Here is a 16,465-nt window from a genome sequence, read left to right as displayed (position 1 = left end):
CATTTTGCATATAGAATAAGAATCCTATTAGCAGTTAAAAAAATAAGAATCTTATAAGAATATACTAATATTACCCACACCTTGGTCTTTTTGCTATTTTTGTCATATATTTTATTTCTACCTATGTAATTAATACCACAATGCATTATTATTATCTTTGCTGTAAGTGATCCTTTAATATTGTATTGCTACTCTGTTTGAGTTAAATTGTTTCAGGTGCTAAATATATTATATTGTCTTTACTTGGTCCTCATTTTTGAAGAGTTTTTGCTGAGTATAGCATTTTAGGGTGTTTGGTTGCTATTTCTGCTTTTTCTAGTACTATGAAGATATAGCTCCACTGTCTTTTGGGTTGCATGATTACTGGCAAGAAGGCTGTCTTCATTCTAATTTTGTCTCTCTGTAAATTTGATGTCATTTTTCTGTCAGCTTTCAGACAGTTCCACTGCTTTTAAGCAAATTGATTAGGATGTGCTTCTCTATGGTTTTATTCATATTCTTTTCCAGATTGTGTTTATTGAGATTCTTGGATTGTGGACTAAGTTTTATTAAATTCAGGAAACAAACTGTTGTTTATACTTTTTTTTCTATTCTCTTCTCTTTTTAAATTTCCAGTTATGTGCATATATTAGACAGCATGATGATCTCCAGTATTTCAAAGATGCTTAGTTCACTTTTGAGTCTATTCTCTCTCATTTAAATACATTCAGTATGCTTTTCATCTCTTAATACTAGTTTTCATTCTAGAACTTAAATTTCATCTTTAAAAAGGTCATAGCTCTATTTAATATGTTAATGCTTTCCTTTACATTTTTGGATATAATGATCATATTTATCTATTTTTTAATGTTCTTATCTACTTATCACATCATTAGTCTCATCTAGGCATGTGTTTCTATGGATTGAGTCATCAATGTGGATTCTGCTATTACTCATCTTTCCATGTCTTTCAATTTTTTTTATTCAATTTTATACATTGTGAATCTTATACTGTTAAGCAAAGGATTTTTTTGTATTTCTCTAAATATAAATTTTATCTTTATTTTTGTGTGTAATAAAATTACATATAAATGGTTTAATTCTTTCAAGATTTTTCTCTATACAAGGTTAGCAATAACCAAAACAGTTTTTAATTTAGGGATAATTTGCCCCATTGCCAATACACAGAACATCTGTTTGTATATTTAGAAGGCTAAGGCAATAGTCTTCTAAATATACAAACAGATGTTCTGTGTATTATAAAGTTTCTCTACTCTGGCTATGAGAATATAAACTCTTCTCAGTCATATAGAAAGTTTAAAAAATCATTCTATATGCTCCTTTCTGATGATTTTTTCCCAGCCTCAGTAGTTCCTTCATAAACATACAATGATCAGTACAGAACTGAAGACCTCTGAGGAGTGTCCTACGGGTCACATATCTGTCTATGTGCAACTTTCTGCTCTCTGTTACTCTGCCTCATAATTCAGGGAGACCACTAGACTCTGTTAGGGTTCTCCTCACTTCAAGACTCAATAAATGTCCAATAAATAAAGGAGGGCAATCACCAGGCTCACCTCATTTTTCCCCTTCTCTTAGAAATCACTCTGTTATCTTTTACCCACCTTCTTAGAACTATTCTTTCATACATTTTCCACATTTTCTGTTGTTGTTTAAAGTGAGGGACTATATCTGATCTTTGTTGCTCCATCACAGCAATGAAGAGAAATTGGATGTTTATTTTGTATATAATTGTTTGGGTCATTGTTTTAATCCCAAATTATAATCTGAAGGTGTGGGTAAACACACTCTAAAACCATCAGTGTTCCAGATTTAGCCTCACTCCCTTGCTCTCAAAGGAATGAATGCCTGTTTTGATATTTCAACTTATATGTCAACCTTGAGTAAGTAATCATGGCCTTGTGTTTATCTCAACACTAGAAAGTGAGCATGATTCTAATAGCTATACAAGGGAATAACTGAAGAGGAAACTAAGGTACAAGCAAAGGATAAAGGAAAAAAAGTCAGTTACAGTGATGATATTTGGCAGAGTAAAGATTGGGCTTGCTAAGGTCTTTAAAATTTCATGCCCAATACATGCCAAGCGTAGATCATTAAAACAAACAAAAGTTTGCACAAAATTCTGGCACTTGAGAAAGGAATAACTAATCATGGACTAACAATGAATGATAACCACAATTGAGTCTTTGGATTAAGAGATTTCAATTGATTTATTATTTTTAAAAACTGTAAAACATTATAAATCAGTTTGCTTTGTTATATTAAAATCTTCATATTTGTAAAGTGATCTTCATATAATGCTGGAATATAATCAGAACAAGGATAAAATCCCAAATTTACCAAGAAAACAAAAAAACCTGGAAATAGAATAAAATTTAGGGAATTCTCCAAAGTCACATATCTAATATGTTGCAAAGTTAAGATTCCAGTGGAGAAAATATTCTTCTAAATCAATGCTAACTGATAAAAGTGGGATGCTTTCTAAAGCCTCTTTCTTTGCCTAAACATGTGAAAAATGCCTAGATGAATCTTCTTGGTCCTGACACTGTAGGTAATGGGATTAAGTACTGGTGGGAGAAGCAGGTATGTGTCCAGCATGAGAATATGGACTGTGGGAGGAAAGTGTTTCCTGAAGCGATGAACCATGCATACGCCAAATACAGGGACGAGGAAGCTAAGTACCACAATACATGGGATAAACAAATATTGAGTGCTTTAGCTGTTCTTCATGAGATGCAATCCCAAGAACAGCATGGAGAATTAGGACATAGGAGAGGCGTATGAGAACTGAGTCTGTGCCCAATGTGTTGTTCCATGTTCAGTTCTAACTGTTGCTTCCTGACCTGCATACAGATTTCTCAAAGGCAGGTCAGGTGGTCTGGTATTCCCATCTCTTTCAGAATTTTCCACAGATTCTTGTGATCCACACAGTCAAAGCCTTTAGCATCCTCAATAAAGTAGAAATAGATGTTTTTCTGGAACTCTCTTGCTTTTATGATGATCCAGCGGATGTTGGCAATTTGATCTCTGGTTCCTCTGCCTTTTCTAAAACCAGCTTGAACACCTGGAAGTTCACAGTTCACATATTATTGAAACCTGGCTTGGAGGATTTTGAGCATTACTTTACTAGCGTGTAAGATGAGTGCCATTGTGTGGTAGTTTGAGCATTCTTTGGCATTGCCTTTCTTTGGGATTGGAATGAAAACTGACCTTTTCCAGTCCTGTGGCCACTGCTGAGTTTTCCAAATTTGCTGACATATTGAGTGCAGCACTTTCATAGCGTCATCTTTCAGGATCTGAAATAGCTCAACTGAAATTGCATCACCTCCACTAGCTTTGTTTGTATCAATGCTTCCTAAGATCCACTTGACTTCATGTTCCAGGATGTCTGGCTCTAGATGAGTGATCACACCATCGTGATTATCTAGGTCGTGAAGCTCCTTTTTTGTACAGTTCTTTTGTGTATTCTTGCCACCTCTTCTTAATATCTTCTGCTTCTGTTAGATCCCTACCATTTCCGTCCTTTATTGAGCCCATCTTTGCATGAAATGTTCCCTTGGTGTCTCTAATTTTCTTGAAGAGATCTCTGGTCTTTCCCATTCTATTGTTTTCCTTTATTTCTTTGCACTGATCACTGAAGAAGGCTTTCTTATTTCTCCTTGCTATTCTTTGGAACTCTGCATTCAAATGGATACATCTTTCCTTTTTTCCTTTGCTTTTTGCTTCCTTTCTTTTCTCAGCTATTTGCAAGGCCTCCTTAGATAGCCATTTTGCTTTCTTTGCATTTCTTTTTCTTGGGGATGTTCTTGCTCTCTGTCTCCTGTACAATGTCATGAACCTCCGTCCACAGTTCATCAGGCACTCTGTCTGTCTGTCTGATCTTAAATCTGTTTCTCACTTCTACTCTATAATCATAATGATTTGATCAAGGTCATACCTGAATGGTCTAGTGGTTTTCCCTACTTTCTTCAATATAAGTCTGAATTTGTCAATAAGGAGTTCATGATCTGAGTCACAGTCAGCTCCCAGTCTCCCAACTCGTGTCCATCAAGTCAGTGATGCCATCTAAGCACCTCATCCTCTGTCATTCCCTTCTCCTCTTGCCTTCAATCTTTCCCAGCATCAGGGTTATTTCCAATGAATCAGTTCTTCACATCTGGTGGCTCAAGTATTGGAGCTTCAGCTTCAGCATCAGCCCTTCCAGTGAATATTCAGGACTAATTTCCTTTAGGATATATGAATTTTAGAATATGCTTGACATTTTGCACAAAGACATCAACTATGATTTTGATATGGTTTTAATGAATCTGTAGATAAATTTGAGACATATTGCCACCTGAACATAGTCTTATTTTTTGAAAATAAAAATCTTAGTTCACAATACATAAAAATTAACTTATAAGTGAGTCAAATGTATTAATGAAAGAGATAAAGCTGTAAAATGCTTAAAATAAAACATAGAGTAAAATTTTAATGATCTCAGATTTGGCAGAGATGTCTGAGTGAACTCCGGGAGTTGGTGATGGACAGGGAGGCCTGGCGTGCTGCAGTTCATGGAGTTGCAAAGAGTTGGACATGACTGAGCGACTGAACTGAACTGAACTGAACTATTAGGACACCAGAAGCATGAGCTACAAAAGTAAAAAAAAAAATAGACTTCATCAAAATTAACTAATTTTATGCTTCAAAGGATATCACCAAGAAAATGAAATTATAAATCCAAAATTGGTAGGAAATACCTATAATCATGTATATGATAAGAGCCTTATGTCTAAAATATGTAAAATAATAGAAAGACAAAAAAAAAAAAGTTAAAAGTAACCAAGAGATCTGAATAAACATTTCTTAAGGAGAATACAATGGCAACCCACTCCAGCACTCTTGCCTGGCAAATCCCATGGATGGAGGAGCCTGGTAGGCTACAGTCCACGGGGTCGCTAAGAGTCAGACACAACTGAGTGACTTCACTTCCATGCATTGGAGAAGGAAGTGGCAACCCACTCCTGTGTTCTTGCCTGGAGAATCCCAGGGAAGGGTGAGCCTAGTGGGCTGCCATCTATGGGGTTGCACAGAGTCGGACACGACTGAAGCCACTTAGCAGCAGCAGCAGCAGCATCAGCAAGGAGAATACACAAATAGTCAATATGAATATGAACAAATGCTTGTCATTAGTGAAATGATAATCAGAGCCACAATGAAATATCATTACATATTCATTAAAACAGAATTTAAAAATGAAACAAGTGTTGCTGAGAAGGTGGAGAAACTAGAATCCTCATACACTACTGTGAGAATGTAAAATTTGAAGCTACTTTGGAAAAGTCTGGCAAAATTCTTTAAGTGGTTAAGCTTAGAGTTCCTGTATAATCCAAGAATTCCACTCTATAATAAATATCTAAAAGAAATGAAAATGTGTCCACACAAAAATATATACAAGAATATACATATCAGCATTATAATCAGTTCTGTTCAGTCGCTCAGTTGTATCCGACTCCCTGTGACCCCATGGACAGCAGCACTCCAGGCCTCCCTGTTTATCACCAATCCCCGGAGCCCACTCAAACTCTTGTCCATCGAGTCGGTGATGCCATCCAACAAAGCCATTCTGTGTCGTCCCCTTTTCCTTCTGCCCTCAATCCTTCCCAGTATCAGGATCCTTTCCAATGAGTCAGTTCTTCGCATTATAGTTCTTCGCAGAATGTGGAATTAAATCAAATGGTTATCGGCAATCTGAATGATAAACAAAATGTATGATAGACATTGTGCTGAGTTTGAGGATTTGGGGATCAGGAAAAGGCTTAACCATAAAGTGGCAGCAGCATAACTTTAGCTATTTATTTATTTATTTTTAATTTAATTTTATTTTATTTTTTTATTTTTTTATTTTTTTAATTTTAAAATCTTTAATTCTTACATGCATTCCCAAACATGAACCCCCCCCCACCTCCCTCCCCATAACATCTCTCTTGGGCAGCACTGGGACAGCTATAGTAAGAGAAGCCCCACACCGCGGGACTTCCCAGGGGTAGTGGTCAGTGCCACCACTCCAAGGGGAAAAGAACAAGGAAACTCTTGAGACAAATGGGCAATTAGGCAGGACGTATGTTTCTTGGGACTTCCCTGGTGGGTCAGATGGTAAAGAATCTGCCTGCCAATACAGGAGACTTGGATTTGATCCCTGGGTCAGGAAGACCCCCTGGAGAAGGGAATGGCAACCCACTCCAATATTCCTGCCTGAAGAACTCCATGGACAGAGGAGCCTGGAGGGCTAGAGTCCATGGGGTCACAAAAGGTCAGACACAACTGAGCGACTAAGCTCCACTACTATGTTTCTTGATAATATCTTTCACTCTCATGGAAGGTAGACACTAGGTCAGAGAGCCCTCAAGGGCAACAGTGATTTGGAATTTTTTATAGCTTCTGGATTTGTCTTATCTATAGCTAATAGAAGTTGGGTCAGCTTTGTGAGTATACCAATTAGGCAGTCTCTGTGTGGTTACAATTATGTTTATGTGGGATATATTGACAGGGACTGCATGTAAAGAATTTCAATTTGGTGCCAGTGAGCTTGAGATTAAAGTCCTACTTGCTATAAAGAAGTAAACAACATACAAGTCAATAAACAGGTTCTATCTTTAATCTATTTACATAATATCATAAAATGAAAAATCATTCAGCAATAAAAAGGACTGAAGTACTGAATCATTATGCATCAGTATGCTAAATAAAATGTTAGCCACAAAATACATTATGTATTATTACATTCATCAGTTCAGTTCAGTTCAGTCACTCAGTTGTGTCTGACTCTGCAAACCCATGGACTGCAGCACACCAGGCCTCCCTGTCCATCACCAACTCTTGGAGCCTACTCAAACTAATGTCCATCGAGTTGGTGACGCCATCCAACCATCTCATCCTCTGTCATCCCCTTCTCCTCCTGCCTTCAATCTATCCCAGCACTTGGGTCTTTTCAAATGAGTCAGCTCTTCGAATCAGGTGGCCAAAGTATTGGAGTTTCAGCTTCAACATCAGTCCTTCCAATGACATTCAGGACTGATTTCCTTTAGGGTGGACTGGTTGGATTTCCTTGCAGTCCATGGGACTGTCAAGAGTCTTCAATACCACAGTTCAAAAGCATCAGCTCTTTAGCACTCAGCTTTCTTTCAACTCTAACATCCATACATGACTACTGGAAAAACCACAGCCTTCACTAGATGGACTTTTGTTGGCAAATTACATTCATAGGAAAGTCCAAAATAGGGACATCTGTTAGACCAGAAATTAGATTAGTGGTTCCTTGAGACAGAGTCTTTTTCAGATCAATTTTCTTTGTAGGTTATTTTAAATTATTAAAAATAGATCTTGTGCTCAGGTAGCACTAATGGTAAAGACCCTGCTTGCCAATGCAGAAGATATAAGAGACATGGGTTCAATCCCTGAGTTGGGAAGATCCCCTGAAGGAGGGCACAGAAATCCACTCCAGTATTCTTGCCTGGAGAATCCTGCGGATAGAGGAGCCTGACAGGTTACAGTCCACCAAGTCGCATAGAGTTGAACACGACTGAAACAACAGATCCTTATTGGTTATCTGTTTTATATATAGTAGCATTTATCTGTTAATCCCAGATTCCTAATTTATCCCTCCACCTTACTTTCCCCTTTGGTAACCCTAAGTTTGTTTTCTATATCTATGAGTCTATTTCTGTTTTGTAAATAAGTTCCTTTGTATCATTTTTTTTCCAGATTCCATATACAAGGGACATCATATGATGCTTGTCTCTTTCTGTCTGATTTACTTCACTTAGTATGATAATCACAGTCTCTAGGTCCATCCATGTTGCTACACATGGCATGATTTCATTCTTTTTTATGGCTTAGTATATATTCTATTGTATGTGTATATATAAAATGGAATATACATCTCACACATCTTCTTTATCCATTCTTCTGTCTATGGACATTTAAGTTGCTTCTATGTCATGGCTATCGTGAATAGTGCTGCTATGAACATTGAGATGCATGAATCTTCTTGAATTAGAGTTTCCATCTTTTCCAGATATATGCCCAGGATTGAGATTGCTGGATCATCTGGTAACTCTATTTTTAGTTTTTTAAAGAACCTCCATACTAAAGACATACATTTTTTAAAGCAAAGAAGTGGAGAAAGATATGCAATGCTATCACTAATCCAAAGAAAATGGGATAAGCTATATTAATTTCAGAAAATGAGAACAAGTATCAGGGATAAATATCAGGGATATTATATTTTGATAAAATAATTTCAAAGATAAATCTTTATATCTATGCACCAGACAACAAACCTCTAAATTCTGAGGTAAAACTGATAGAATGACAAGGAGAAATAGAGAAATCCACTATGATATTTGGAGAATTTAACATGTTTTTTTCAATAACTAATAGGTCAAAATCAAGCAGAAAACAGATGAAAATCTGGGTCTTAGAAGTATCTATATCATTCAGTGAAGAAAGGCCTTCCTAGTTCCTACACACAGAACCTATGGTTTCTGGATTATTTGAGAGCTAACCAAATCAGTTCAATTATTTTAGCCCAAGTTTTCTTTCTTTTATGTTTATGAAAGTGTACTGATATTCATTGTTATAATTTTCTTTTAATAGAAGTCTTACCTGATGGAAATTTTTTTCTCTCTTGAACAAAGACTTTATAATATAATATATTAATATTAATATATTTAATATTTTACATTAATATAGAATACACATTATATTAAAATATTTTTATATCAATTTTGTGGGAAATATTGTTGATGTAGACTACAGAGTCTATATTATACTTGAAGTGAAAGTCGCTCAGTCATGTCTGACTCTTTGCGACCCCATGGACTTAGTCCATGGAATTCTCCAGGCCAGAGTACTAGAGCGGGTAGCCTTTCCCTTCTCCAGAGGATCTTCCCAACCCAGAGATCGAACCCTGGTCTCCCACAATGCAGGGAGATTCTTCACCAGCTGAGCCACAAGGGAAGTCCAAGAATACTAGAGTGGGTAGCCTTCCCTTCTCCAACAGATCTTCCTGACCCAGGAATCGAACCAGGGTCTCCTGCATAGCAGGTGTATTCTTTCCCAACTGAGCTATGAGGGAAGCCCCTATATTAGACTTGAAGTAATCTTGAAATCCAAATCCTTTTCATAAAGTAAGGACTTTACAAGTTATAACTAATAGCTTCACTAGAATATTGTCTTGATGACCCTTTTAGTCTCATAAACATTTAGTGCTAATTATTAAAATCATAGTTCTATTAAGAATAGTCTAACCTGGATTTAGTGAGCATATTCTCTAGTATATCAGTATGAATATAAATCAAAATCATGCTTTTATTCTGTATAGTGAAAAAATACAGGTTACTATTATTGTATCATCATACTACTATAATACTGTTGGACTTCCCAGGTGACGCAGTGGTAAAAAATCCACCTGGCAATGAAAGAGACGCAGGAGATGTGGGTTTGATCCCTGGGTCAAGGAAATACCTTTGAGTAGGAAATGACAAGTGAAGGTGAAAGTTGCTCAGTTGGGTCTGACTCTTTGCAACCCTGTGGACTACAAAGTTCATGGAATTCTCCAGGCCAGAATACTAGAGTGGGTAACTTTTCCCTTCTCCAGGGGATCTTCCCAACCCAGGGATTGAACCCAGGTCTCCCACATTGCAGGCAGATTCTTTACCAGCTGACCACAAGGGAAGTCCAAGAATACTGGAGCGCATAGCCTATCCCGTGGAGTGAGTAGCCTATCCCTTCTCTAGCAGATCTTCATGACTTAGGAATCGAACTGAGATCCCCTGCATTTCAGGCTGATTCTTTACCAACTGAGCTATCAGGGAAACCCAGTAAATGGCAATCTACTCTGGTATTCTTTCCTGGATAATATCATTGACAGAAGAGCCTGGAGAGCTACAGTCCATGGGATGGCAGAGTCAGACACATTTGAGCATGTACTCACATAATAGTACTATTATCTTAAAAACAAAACATCAGTTTTAATATTTAAAATAAAAAAATCTACATTAATATGAAATCAACATAAAGAGGGGGAAGAGAAAAGTATGTTTTAGAGTTTCTTTCAAACTTTCTGTTGGTTGAATTTCTTGAGGATTCTGTCACGAATCTGCTTGGTCTTGACACTATAGACAATGGGGTTCATGAGGGGTGGCACCAGCAAATAGACATTGGCCATGAACACATGGACAAATGGGGATGCATTCTGCCCATAGCGATGGATCATAGATAGTCCAATCATTGGTGTATAGAAAGTGAGTACAGCACAGATATGAGAGATGCAGGTATTAAGTGCTTTCACTCTTTCTGTCCTGGAGGCTATACTCAAAACTGTGCCAAGGATGAGGATATAGGAAAGGAGGAGGAGGACTGAATCAAGTCCCATGGAGCAGATGACCACCATGAGGCCATAGATGCTGCTGACCCGACGGCTGGATACAGTTGTCTTGATGAGGTCTTGGTGCAGGCAGAAAGGGTAGGAGAGAATATTGACAGGACGATATTGAAGCCTTTTTAAGAGGAAAGAAGCTGGAAAGACCAGAGCCAAGGCCCTTCCGGTGATTGCCAAGGCAATCCCAATGATTACATCATTGGTTAAAATGGCTGCATAACGCAGGGGTGCTCGGATTGCTACTAGGCGGTCAAAGGCCATAGCCAAAAGCACCGCTGACTCAATAATTGAGAAAACATGAATGAAGTACATCTGGACCAGGCAGCCATTGAAAGAGATCTCCCGGGCATGGAACCAGAAAACGCTGAACATGGTAGGCAAGGTTGTAGTGGATAGGCCCAGATCAGTAAATGCCAGCATTGACAGGAAGTAATACATTGGTTGGTGGAGGGAAGGCTCAGTTCTGATGATAAACAGAATGGTAATGTTCCCTGCAACTGAGGTGGCATAAACCAAGAAAATAGGGAGGGAAATTAAGCCATATCTGCTTTCAAGGCCTGAGAAGCCTGTCAGGAGGAAGCAGGGGTATAGGACAGAGTCATTAAAGACAGACATTGTGCTGATGGAGGCACCTTCAGTCTAGGTGGGGAGACAAAAACACAGAACAGTTAGGGTGAAATGCACAAAGAAACAACACTCTGATGTATTCTGCTCTTTCAGTCACTCCCATGCTCATTATGTATAATTACCACCTGTATTTCTTATTTTACAACTTATTTAATTTTCTTTATTGTGCATTTATTGAGAACATATTTTATTAAAGGAAATCTGGGTAAGCTAAAATATAGAGAAATATGTTGGTCTGGAGAAACTGTTCATTCAGATTTTTCCCTAACATCTTGCAGAATAACCCAAACGAACCTTTCGGCCAATCTATTATGAGAAATGCCTTCAGATATTTACAATCTAGTGGATAGAGAGAGTTAAAATTGAAATAAAGTGTTAGTTTAATGCAAGGTCCTTTAAAATACAGAAAGAGAAAACTGACAATGCAGAGAGGTCAGAGAAGATTTCCTAAAAGTAATTATTGAATTAAGTCTCAAATGACAAACATGAGTTAGATGGAAACAAAGGACTGTGTTGGGTGGTCTATGCTGATCAACACACATGTAAATGCAGAGAGGTATTAGTGTAAGTGAATATAATTGAATAAAGCTATAGGTTAGGGACAGAAGTGCCCCGTGGCTCAGCAGTAAAGAATCTGCCTGCAATGCAGGAGCCTCAGGACAGGCAGATTCAATCCCTGGTCTGGGAAGATCCTCTGGAGGAGGGCATGCAAACCCATTCCAGTATTGTTACCTGTAGAATCCATGGATAGAGGAGTCTGGAAGACTACAGTCCATAGAGTCACAAAGAGTTGGACAGGACTGAAGCAACTTAGCACACAAGCATAGGGTAGGTAGGCTTTTCAGACGGTTACTGAAATTAAGACTGCATATATGGACCAAAATTTCAGGAGGAATTTATGCATAAGTATAAAGATCTTGAACATAATCTTAAAAGACATAAGAAAGACATTTTAACAAAAAGGGAAAAATTCAACCATATTTGTTCTATATTGCTGTCATATGATCCCCAATCTACCCTGTTGCACTAATTCAATTATACTTTATAGTTTCCTCTGACACACTTAAAAAAAAAGTAAATAATTTCTTATTTCTCTATAGGGATCAAAGGAAATTTTCTCTCTGATATCGTTTTCCTTCCTTTGCAGGAACAGATTCAATTAGAATAATTGCTTTATATAGTCTTGTCATGTGGTTTATACACTATGCTACTCATAGAATATTAGGTAATACTGGTCTTTCACATCTCCCTTTATTTCCTAGCTTTTTATATCACAGATTTCTCCTGATCTCTTGTATCATCACTGAACGATAATTGTCATTCCTTTGAGTCTTACACACAATTATTTTCTTTGTCCTTGATACCCTTCCTCAAATCTTTGAATACCTTCAGAAATTCCATCCTGCCTACATATTCCAGGTCTTCCCTCTAAGATCCCTTTCTCCTACTTTGTACAAAAGTCTCTGACTTAGGATATTCCTAATTCTGGTACAGACGTAAGCAGTCAGCTCCCAGTGGCTGCTTCTCCAGAGTCACAGAAAGTCTGAAGATAATTGTCATTCACTGGTTCTGTCACTTTGGAAGATGAAGAAAATTTTTGAGCATAAAATTGGGAATTGTATAACTTTATATAATATTTAAGAGATTTAAGAACATATATCTGAAATTTTGGCACAGTTTCCAAGACCTAGGAGACATTTGGGACTTAAGTGAAGCAAAATGGTAATGGAAATGCTAAAGTAGCCACAGTCTTAAGCATATCAGCCCTGTGCACTAGTAACCAAAATCAGGTGTAACCTGGAGTGCCCAAGTTATCACTTACAAGTATTACTCCTCAGGGCTTTTCTTCAGAATCATTTTGCTTAATTCTCTTTTTGGCTTGTATTTTAAGAGCTTATGGAAAAACCTAAATGATCTTTTTGGCCAACCCAATAATATTGCTAAGTGCACATGATTTCAGAGAAGGCGATGGCACCCACTCCAGTACTCTTGCCTGGAAAATCCCATGGACGGAGGAGCCTGGTAGGCTGCAGTCCATGCAGTCGCAAAGAGTCGGACACGACTGAGCGACTTCACTTTCACTTTTCATTTTCATGCATTGGAGAAGGAAATGGCAACCCACTCCAGTGTTCTTGCCTGGAGAATCCCAGGGATGGGGGAGCCTGGTAGGTTGCCGTCTATGGGGTCGCACAGAGTTGGACACGACTGAAGCGACTTAGCAGCAGCAGCAGTGCATGATTTACTTGAGAGTGAGATAGAGGGGATACTTAAATTATTATTGTTGTCATTTTTAACATCATCGTTTTTAGTTAATATCAGATAGCAGTATTTTCAGAGACCAGAGATTTTAGTACATGGGTCCCTATCATATGTTCTATCTATGCCTGGACATGAATTAATAATACCATCCCAGAGCTCTTCTGAGAAGCCTCTGAGGACAACTACTTGGGACAATTGTCCCTTTCAGGGACATGGCAATCTGCACCTCTGACCTATCCCAAAACAGTGATTTCACACAAGCTATGGTCATCTTATCACTTGACTTCTCTTTCTACTTCCTAAATTCTTCAAATATATTAGATATTAATTCATTACCCATTTTTTCACCTTTGAAGACTTCTTTCAGGTGTGGACAGGTTGGCTGGATCTCCAGTCTGCGAAGCACGGGAATTTCTTATAGGTAGAGAAAGCCACTGAATACGGGCATAAGAGAATAATGAAAACACAGTGGATCTTGATGCAGATAGTTTTTCAGGGAAGCATAGGTGTCCTGAGCAGGGTATTTGCAACTCCAGAACCAAGATAGCATATTTTTGTGTTCAAGGTTCTTGGCTCTGCCCAGCTAGGTGCTTGATCAGCACTACACTTTGGTGCTTTAAATACTCTAAAGGGCATGTTTCTCTTTGACTAGTCCATTCCCTCAGGACTAACTTTTTATTTCCTTAATGTGAACTCCAGGGAAGATAAATGATGTCATTGCCATTGGAAGACTGTCTCCTGCTCTGGAAAATGAGATGATCATGCCAAATTCCCAATCTGGGAGTCCAGGCTCAGCAGCAACTGAGAACAGCTGGTGGGGTAGGAAACCTGAGCTGTTACTGATGGAGTGCTAGGGACTCAGAGTGAACAAGTCTGAGAGTTAAAAAAAAACCCAAGGGAACCCTGTAATAGGGGTTCCCTAAAATATTGTGATATTTACCTTCAGGAGTTTTTCAAAGTTTCCATAGTAAATGTGAGAAAAATTCCCTTGTGCTCCCGGTAGGGAGAAGGGGAAAGGGACCATTTTGAAATATGCCAGAGCACTTGTTCTTTTCAAGAAGGCCAGTCGTAGGGAGAAACTAGTTAATCAGAGGCTAAACTGCCAGGGCATTATCAGTTCCTAACTGTCCTGAGGGAAGGAATACCCAACTCCAGCCCGCACTAGCCTTCCTATTCCATGTAAGGGAGAGAATTTTTAAAAAAAGAAAAGAAACAGTTGTGAAGTTCTCAGTCCAGGGGCTCTGTGAACTCTTTAGACTCACTAAAAGACTGAGACCTAATCACAGGACTACAGGATGCTTTCCCTCCCCCCATGCCTTACCACACATTAACAAGGGCCTATTTAAAGCTGTTCCTTTTACCTGGTACATAATGTCCAGCTATCAAGAAAAAAAATAGAGTCCTTTCTCTTCTGGAGTAATGTATGTGAGAGAGGTGTTTTTCTTTTTGTTTGTTTGTTTGACTGCTTGTTTTAGCTTTTTATTTTGCACTGGAATATAGCCAGTTAACAGTGCTGTAATCGTTTCATATGGACACAAAGGGACTCAATCAAACACATACATGTATCCATCCTTCAAACTTCCCTCCCATCCAGACCACCACATAATACTGAGCAGAGCTCCATGTGCTATATAGTAGGTTCTTGTTGATTATCCATTTTAAATATAACAGTGTGTACATGTCCATCCCAAACTCTCTATCACTTTCCCCCATCATTCCCTCCCTCCAGCTCCTGCCTTGGCAACCATAAATTTGTTCTCTAAATCTGTGAGTTTGTTTCTGTTTCAGTTTAATGAACTTAATAAGTATATTAAGTTCATTTGTATCATGTCTTTTTAGATTACCCATATAAGGGATTTCCTTCTCTATCTGACTTCCTTCACTCAGTATGACCCTGTCTAGGTCCATCCCCCATTGCAGGTGGTCTCCCACATTGCAAGTGGCTTCTTTACCAGCTGAGCCACCAGGAAAGCCCAAGAACACTGAAGTAGGAAGTCTATCCCTTCTCCAGTGAATCTTTCTGACCCAGGAATTGAACCAGGGTCTCCTGCATTATTGGCAGATTCATTACCAGCTGAGCTACCAGGGAAGCTAAGCTCCATCCATGTTGCTGCAAATGGCATTATTTCATTTATTTCAATGGCTGAGTAATATATTCCACTGTATATATGTATATATACCACATCTTCTGGGCTTCCCTGATGGCTCAGATGGTAAAGAATCCACCTGCAATGCAGGAGATCTGGGTTCAATTCCTGGGTTGGGAAGATCCCCTGGAGGAAGGCATGGCAACCCACTCCAGTATTCTTGCCTGATGAATCCCCATGGACAGAGAAGCCTGATGGGCTACAATCTATGGGGTCACAAAGAGCCAGACATAACTGAGCGACTAAGCACATACATACAAAATCTTAATCCATTCCTCTGTTGATAGACATTTTGGTTGTTTCTACGTCTTAGCTATTGTAAGCAGTGCTGCAATGAACACTGGGGTGCATGTATCCTTTTGGATCATGTTTTTCTCTGGATATATGCCCAGGAATGGTATTTCAGGGTCAAATGGTAGCTCTATTGTTAGTTTTTCAAGGAACTTCCATACTGTTCTCTGTAGTGGCTGCATCAAGTCTTAAACTTCTCCTGGAAGTTGGAGAATGTTACTAACACACACTCTTTTTTTTCTTCATGCTGCCTCTTCTTCTTGGATTACCTTGTCCAGTGGTGTGCTGGTAAACACTTAATGACTTAACCAGTCATTAAGAGTAAAATACAAAGTACTTTCTTTTATAGTGCAATGTTTGTGAGATCGTTGTTTTTTTTTTTTTCTTTTTTTTTTTTAGCTTTTTAATTTGCATTGGAGTATAGCCAATCAACAGTGCTGTAATAGTTCCAGGCGAACTGCAAAGGGACTGTCATTCTCTAGGAGAATTTTGAAAAGCCCTGATGTGTAGTGTCCATCAGTTTCTGTTGTGGAAATACTCCCATCATGACTAACTTCAAACTACCAATGTGACATTACAGAACGTGGAGTTGAAATGAGATATGCACAGTTAGCTTTCATAAGGCAAAACAAGCCAGCTTAAGCATACCGATGTCTTTCACACTTTGCTCAGGAGGTAGGACTGAATTTGACCCATGAGGCACTGCTGAGTGTCAACT

The 16,465-nt window shown here is 38.4% G+C and overlaps 1 protein-coding gene across 1 annotated transcript; it reads right to left on the bottom strand.

Moving 5' to 3' along the window:
- LOC102178923 (olfactory receptor 51G2-like) lies at window positions 10,097-11,038 on the bottom strand. Its single transcript, XM_005689822.2, has one exon. The coding sequence runs from the start codon at window positions 11,036-11,038 to the stop codon at window positions 10,097-10,099; it is 942 nt and encodes a 313-aa protein (XP_005689879.2).

This window comes from Capra hircus, chromosome 15 (assembly GCF_001704415.2).
Source record: "Capra hircus breed San Clemente chromosome 15, ASM170441v1, whole genome shotgun sequence".
NCBI classification, from domain to species: Eukaryota; Metazoa; Chordata; class Mammalia; order Artiodactyla; family Bovidae; genus Capra; species Capra hircus.
Note: the sequence above shows the minus strand (reverse complement) of the source record. Positions and strands in the feature narration are given on the sequence as shown.

Bases quoted from the DNA above. Each gene is read 5' to 3' on its own strand.
- LOC102178923 (XM_005689822.2), bottom strand. From the start codon at position 11,038: ATGTCTGTCTTTAATGACTCTGTCCTATACCCCTGCTTCCTCCTGACA.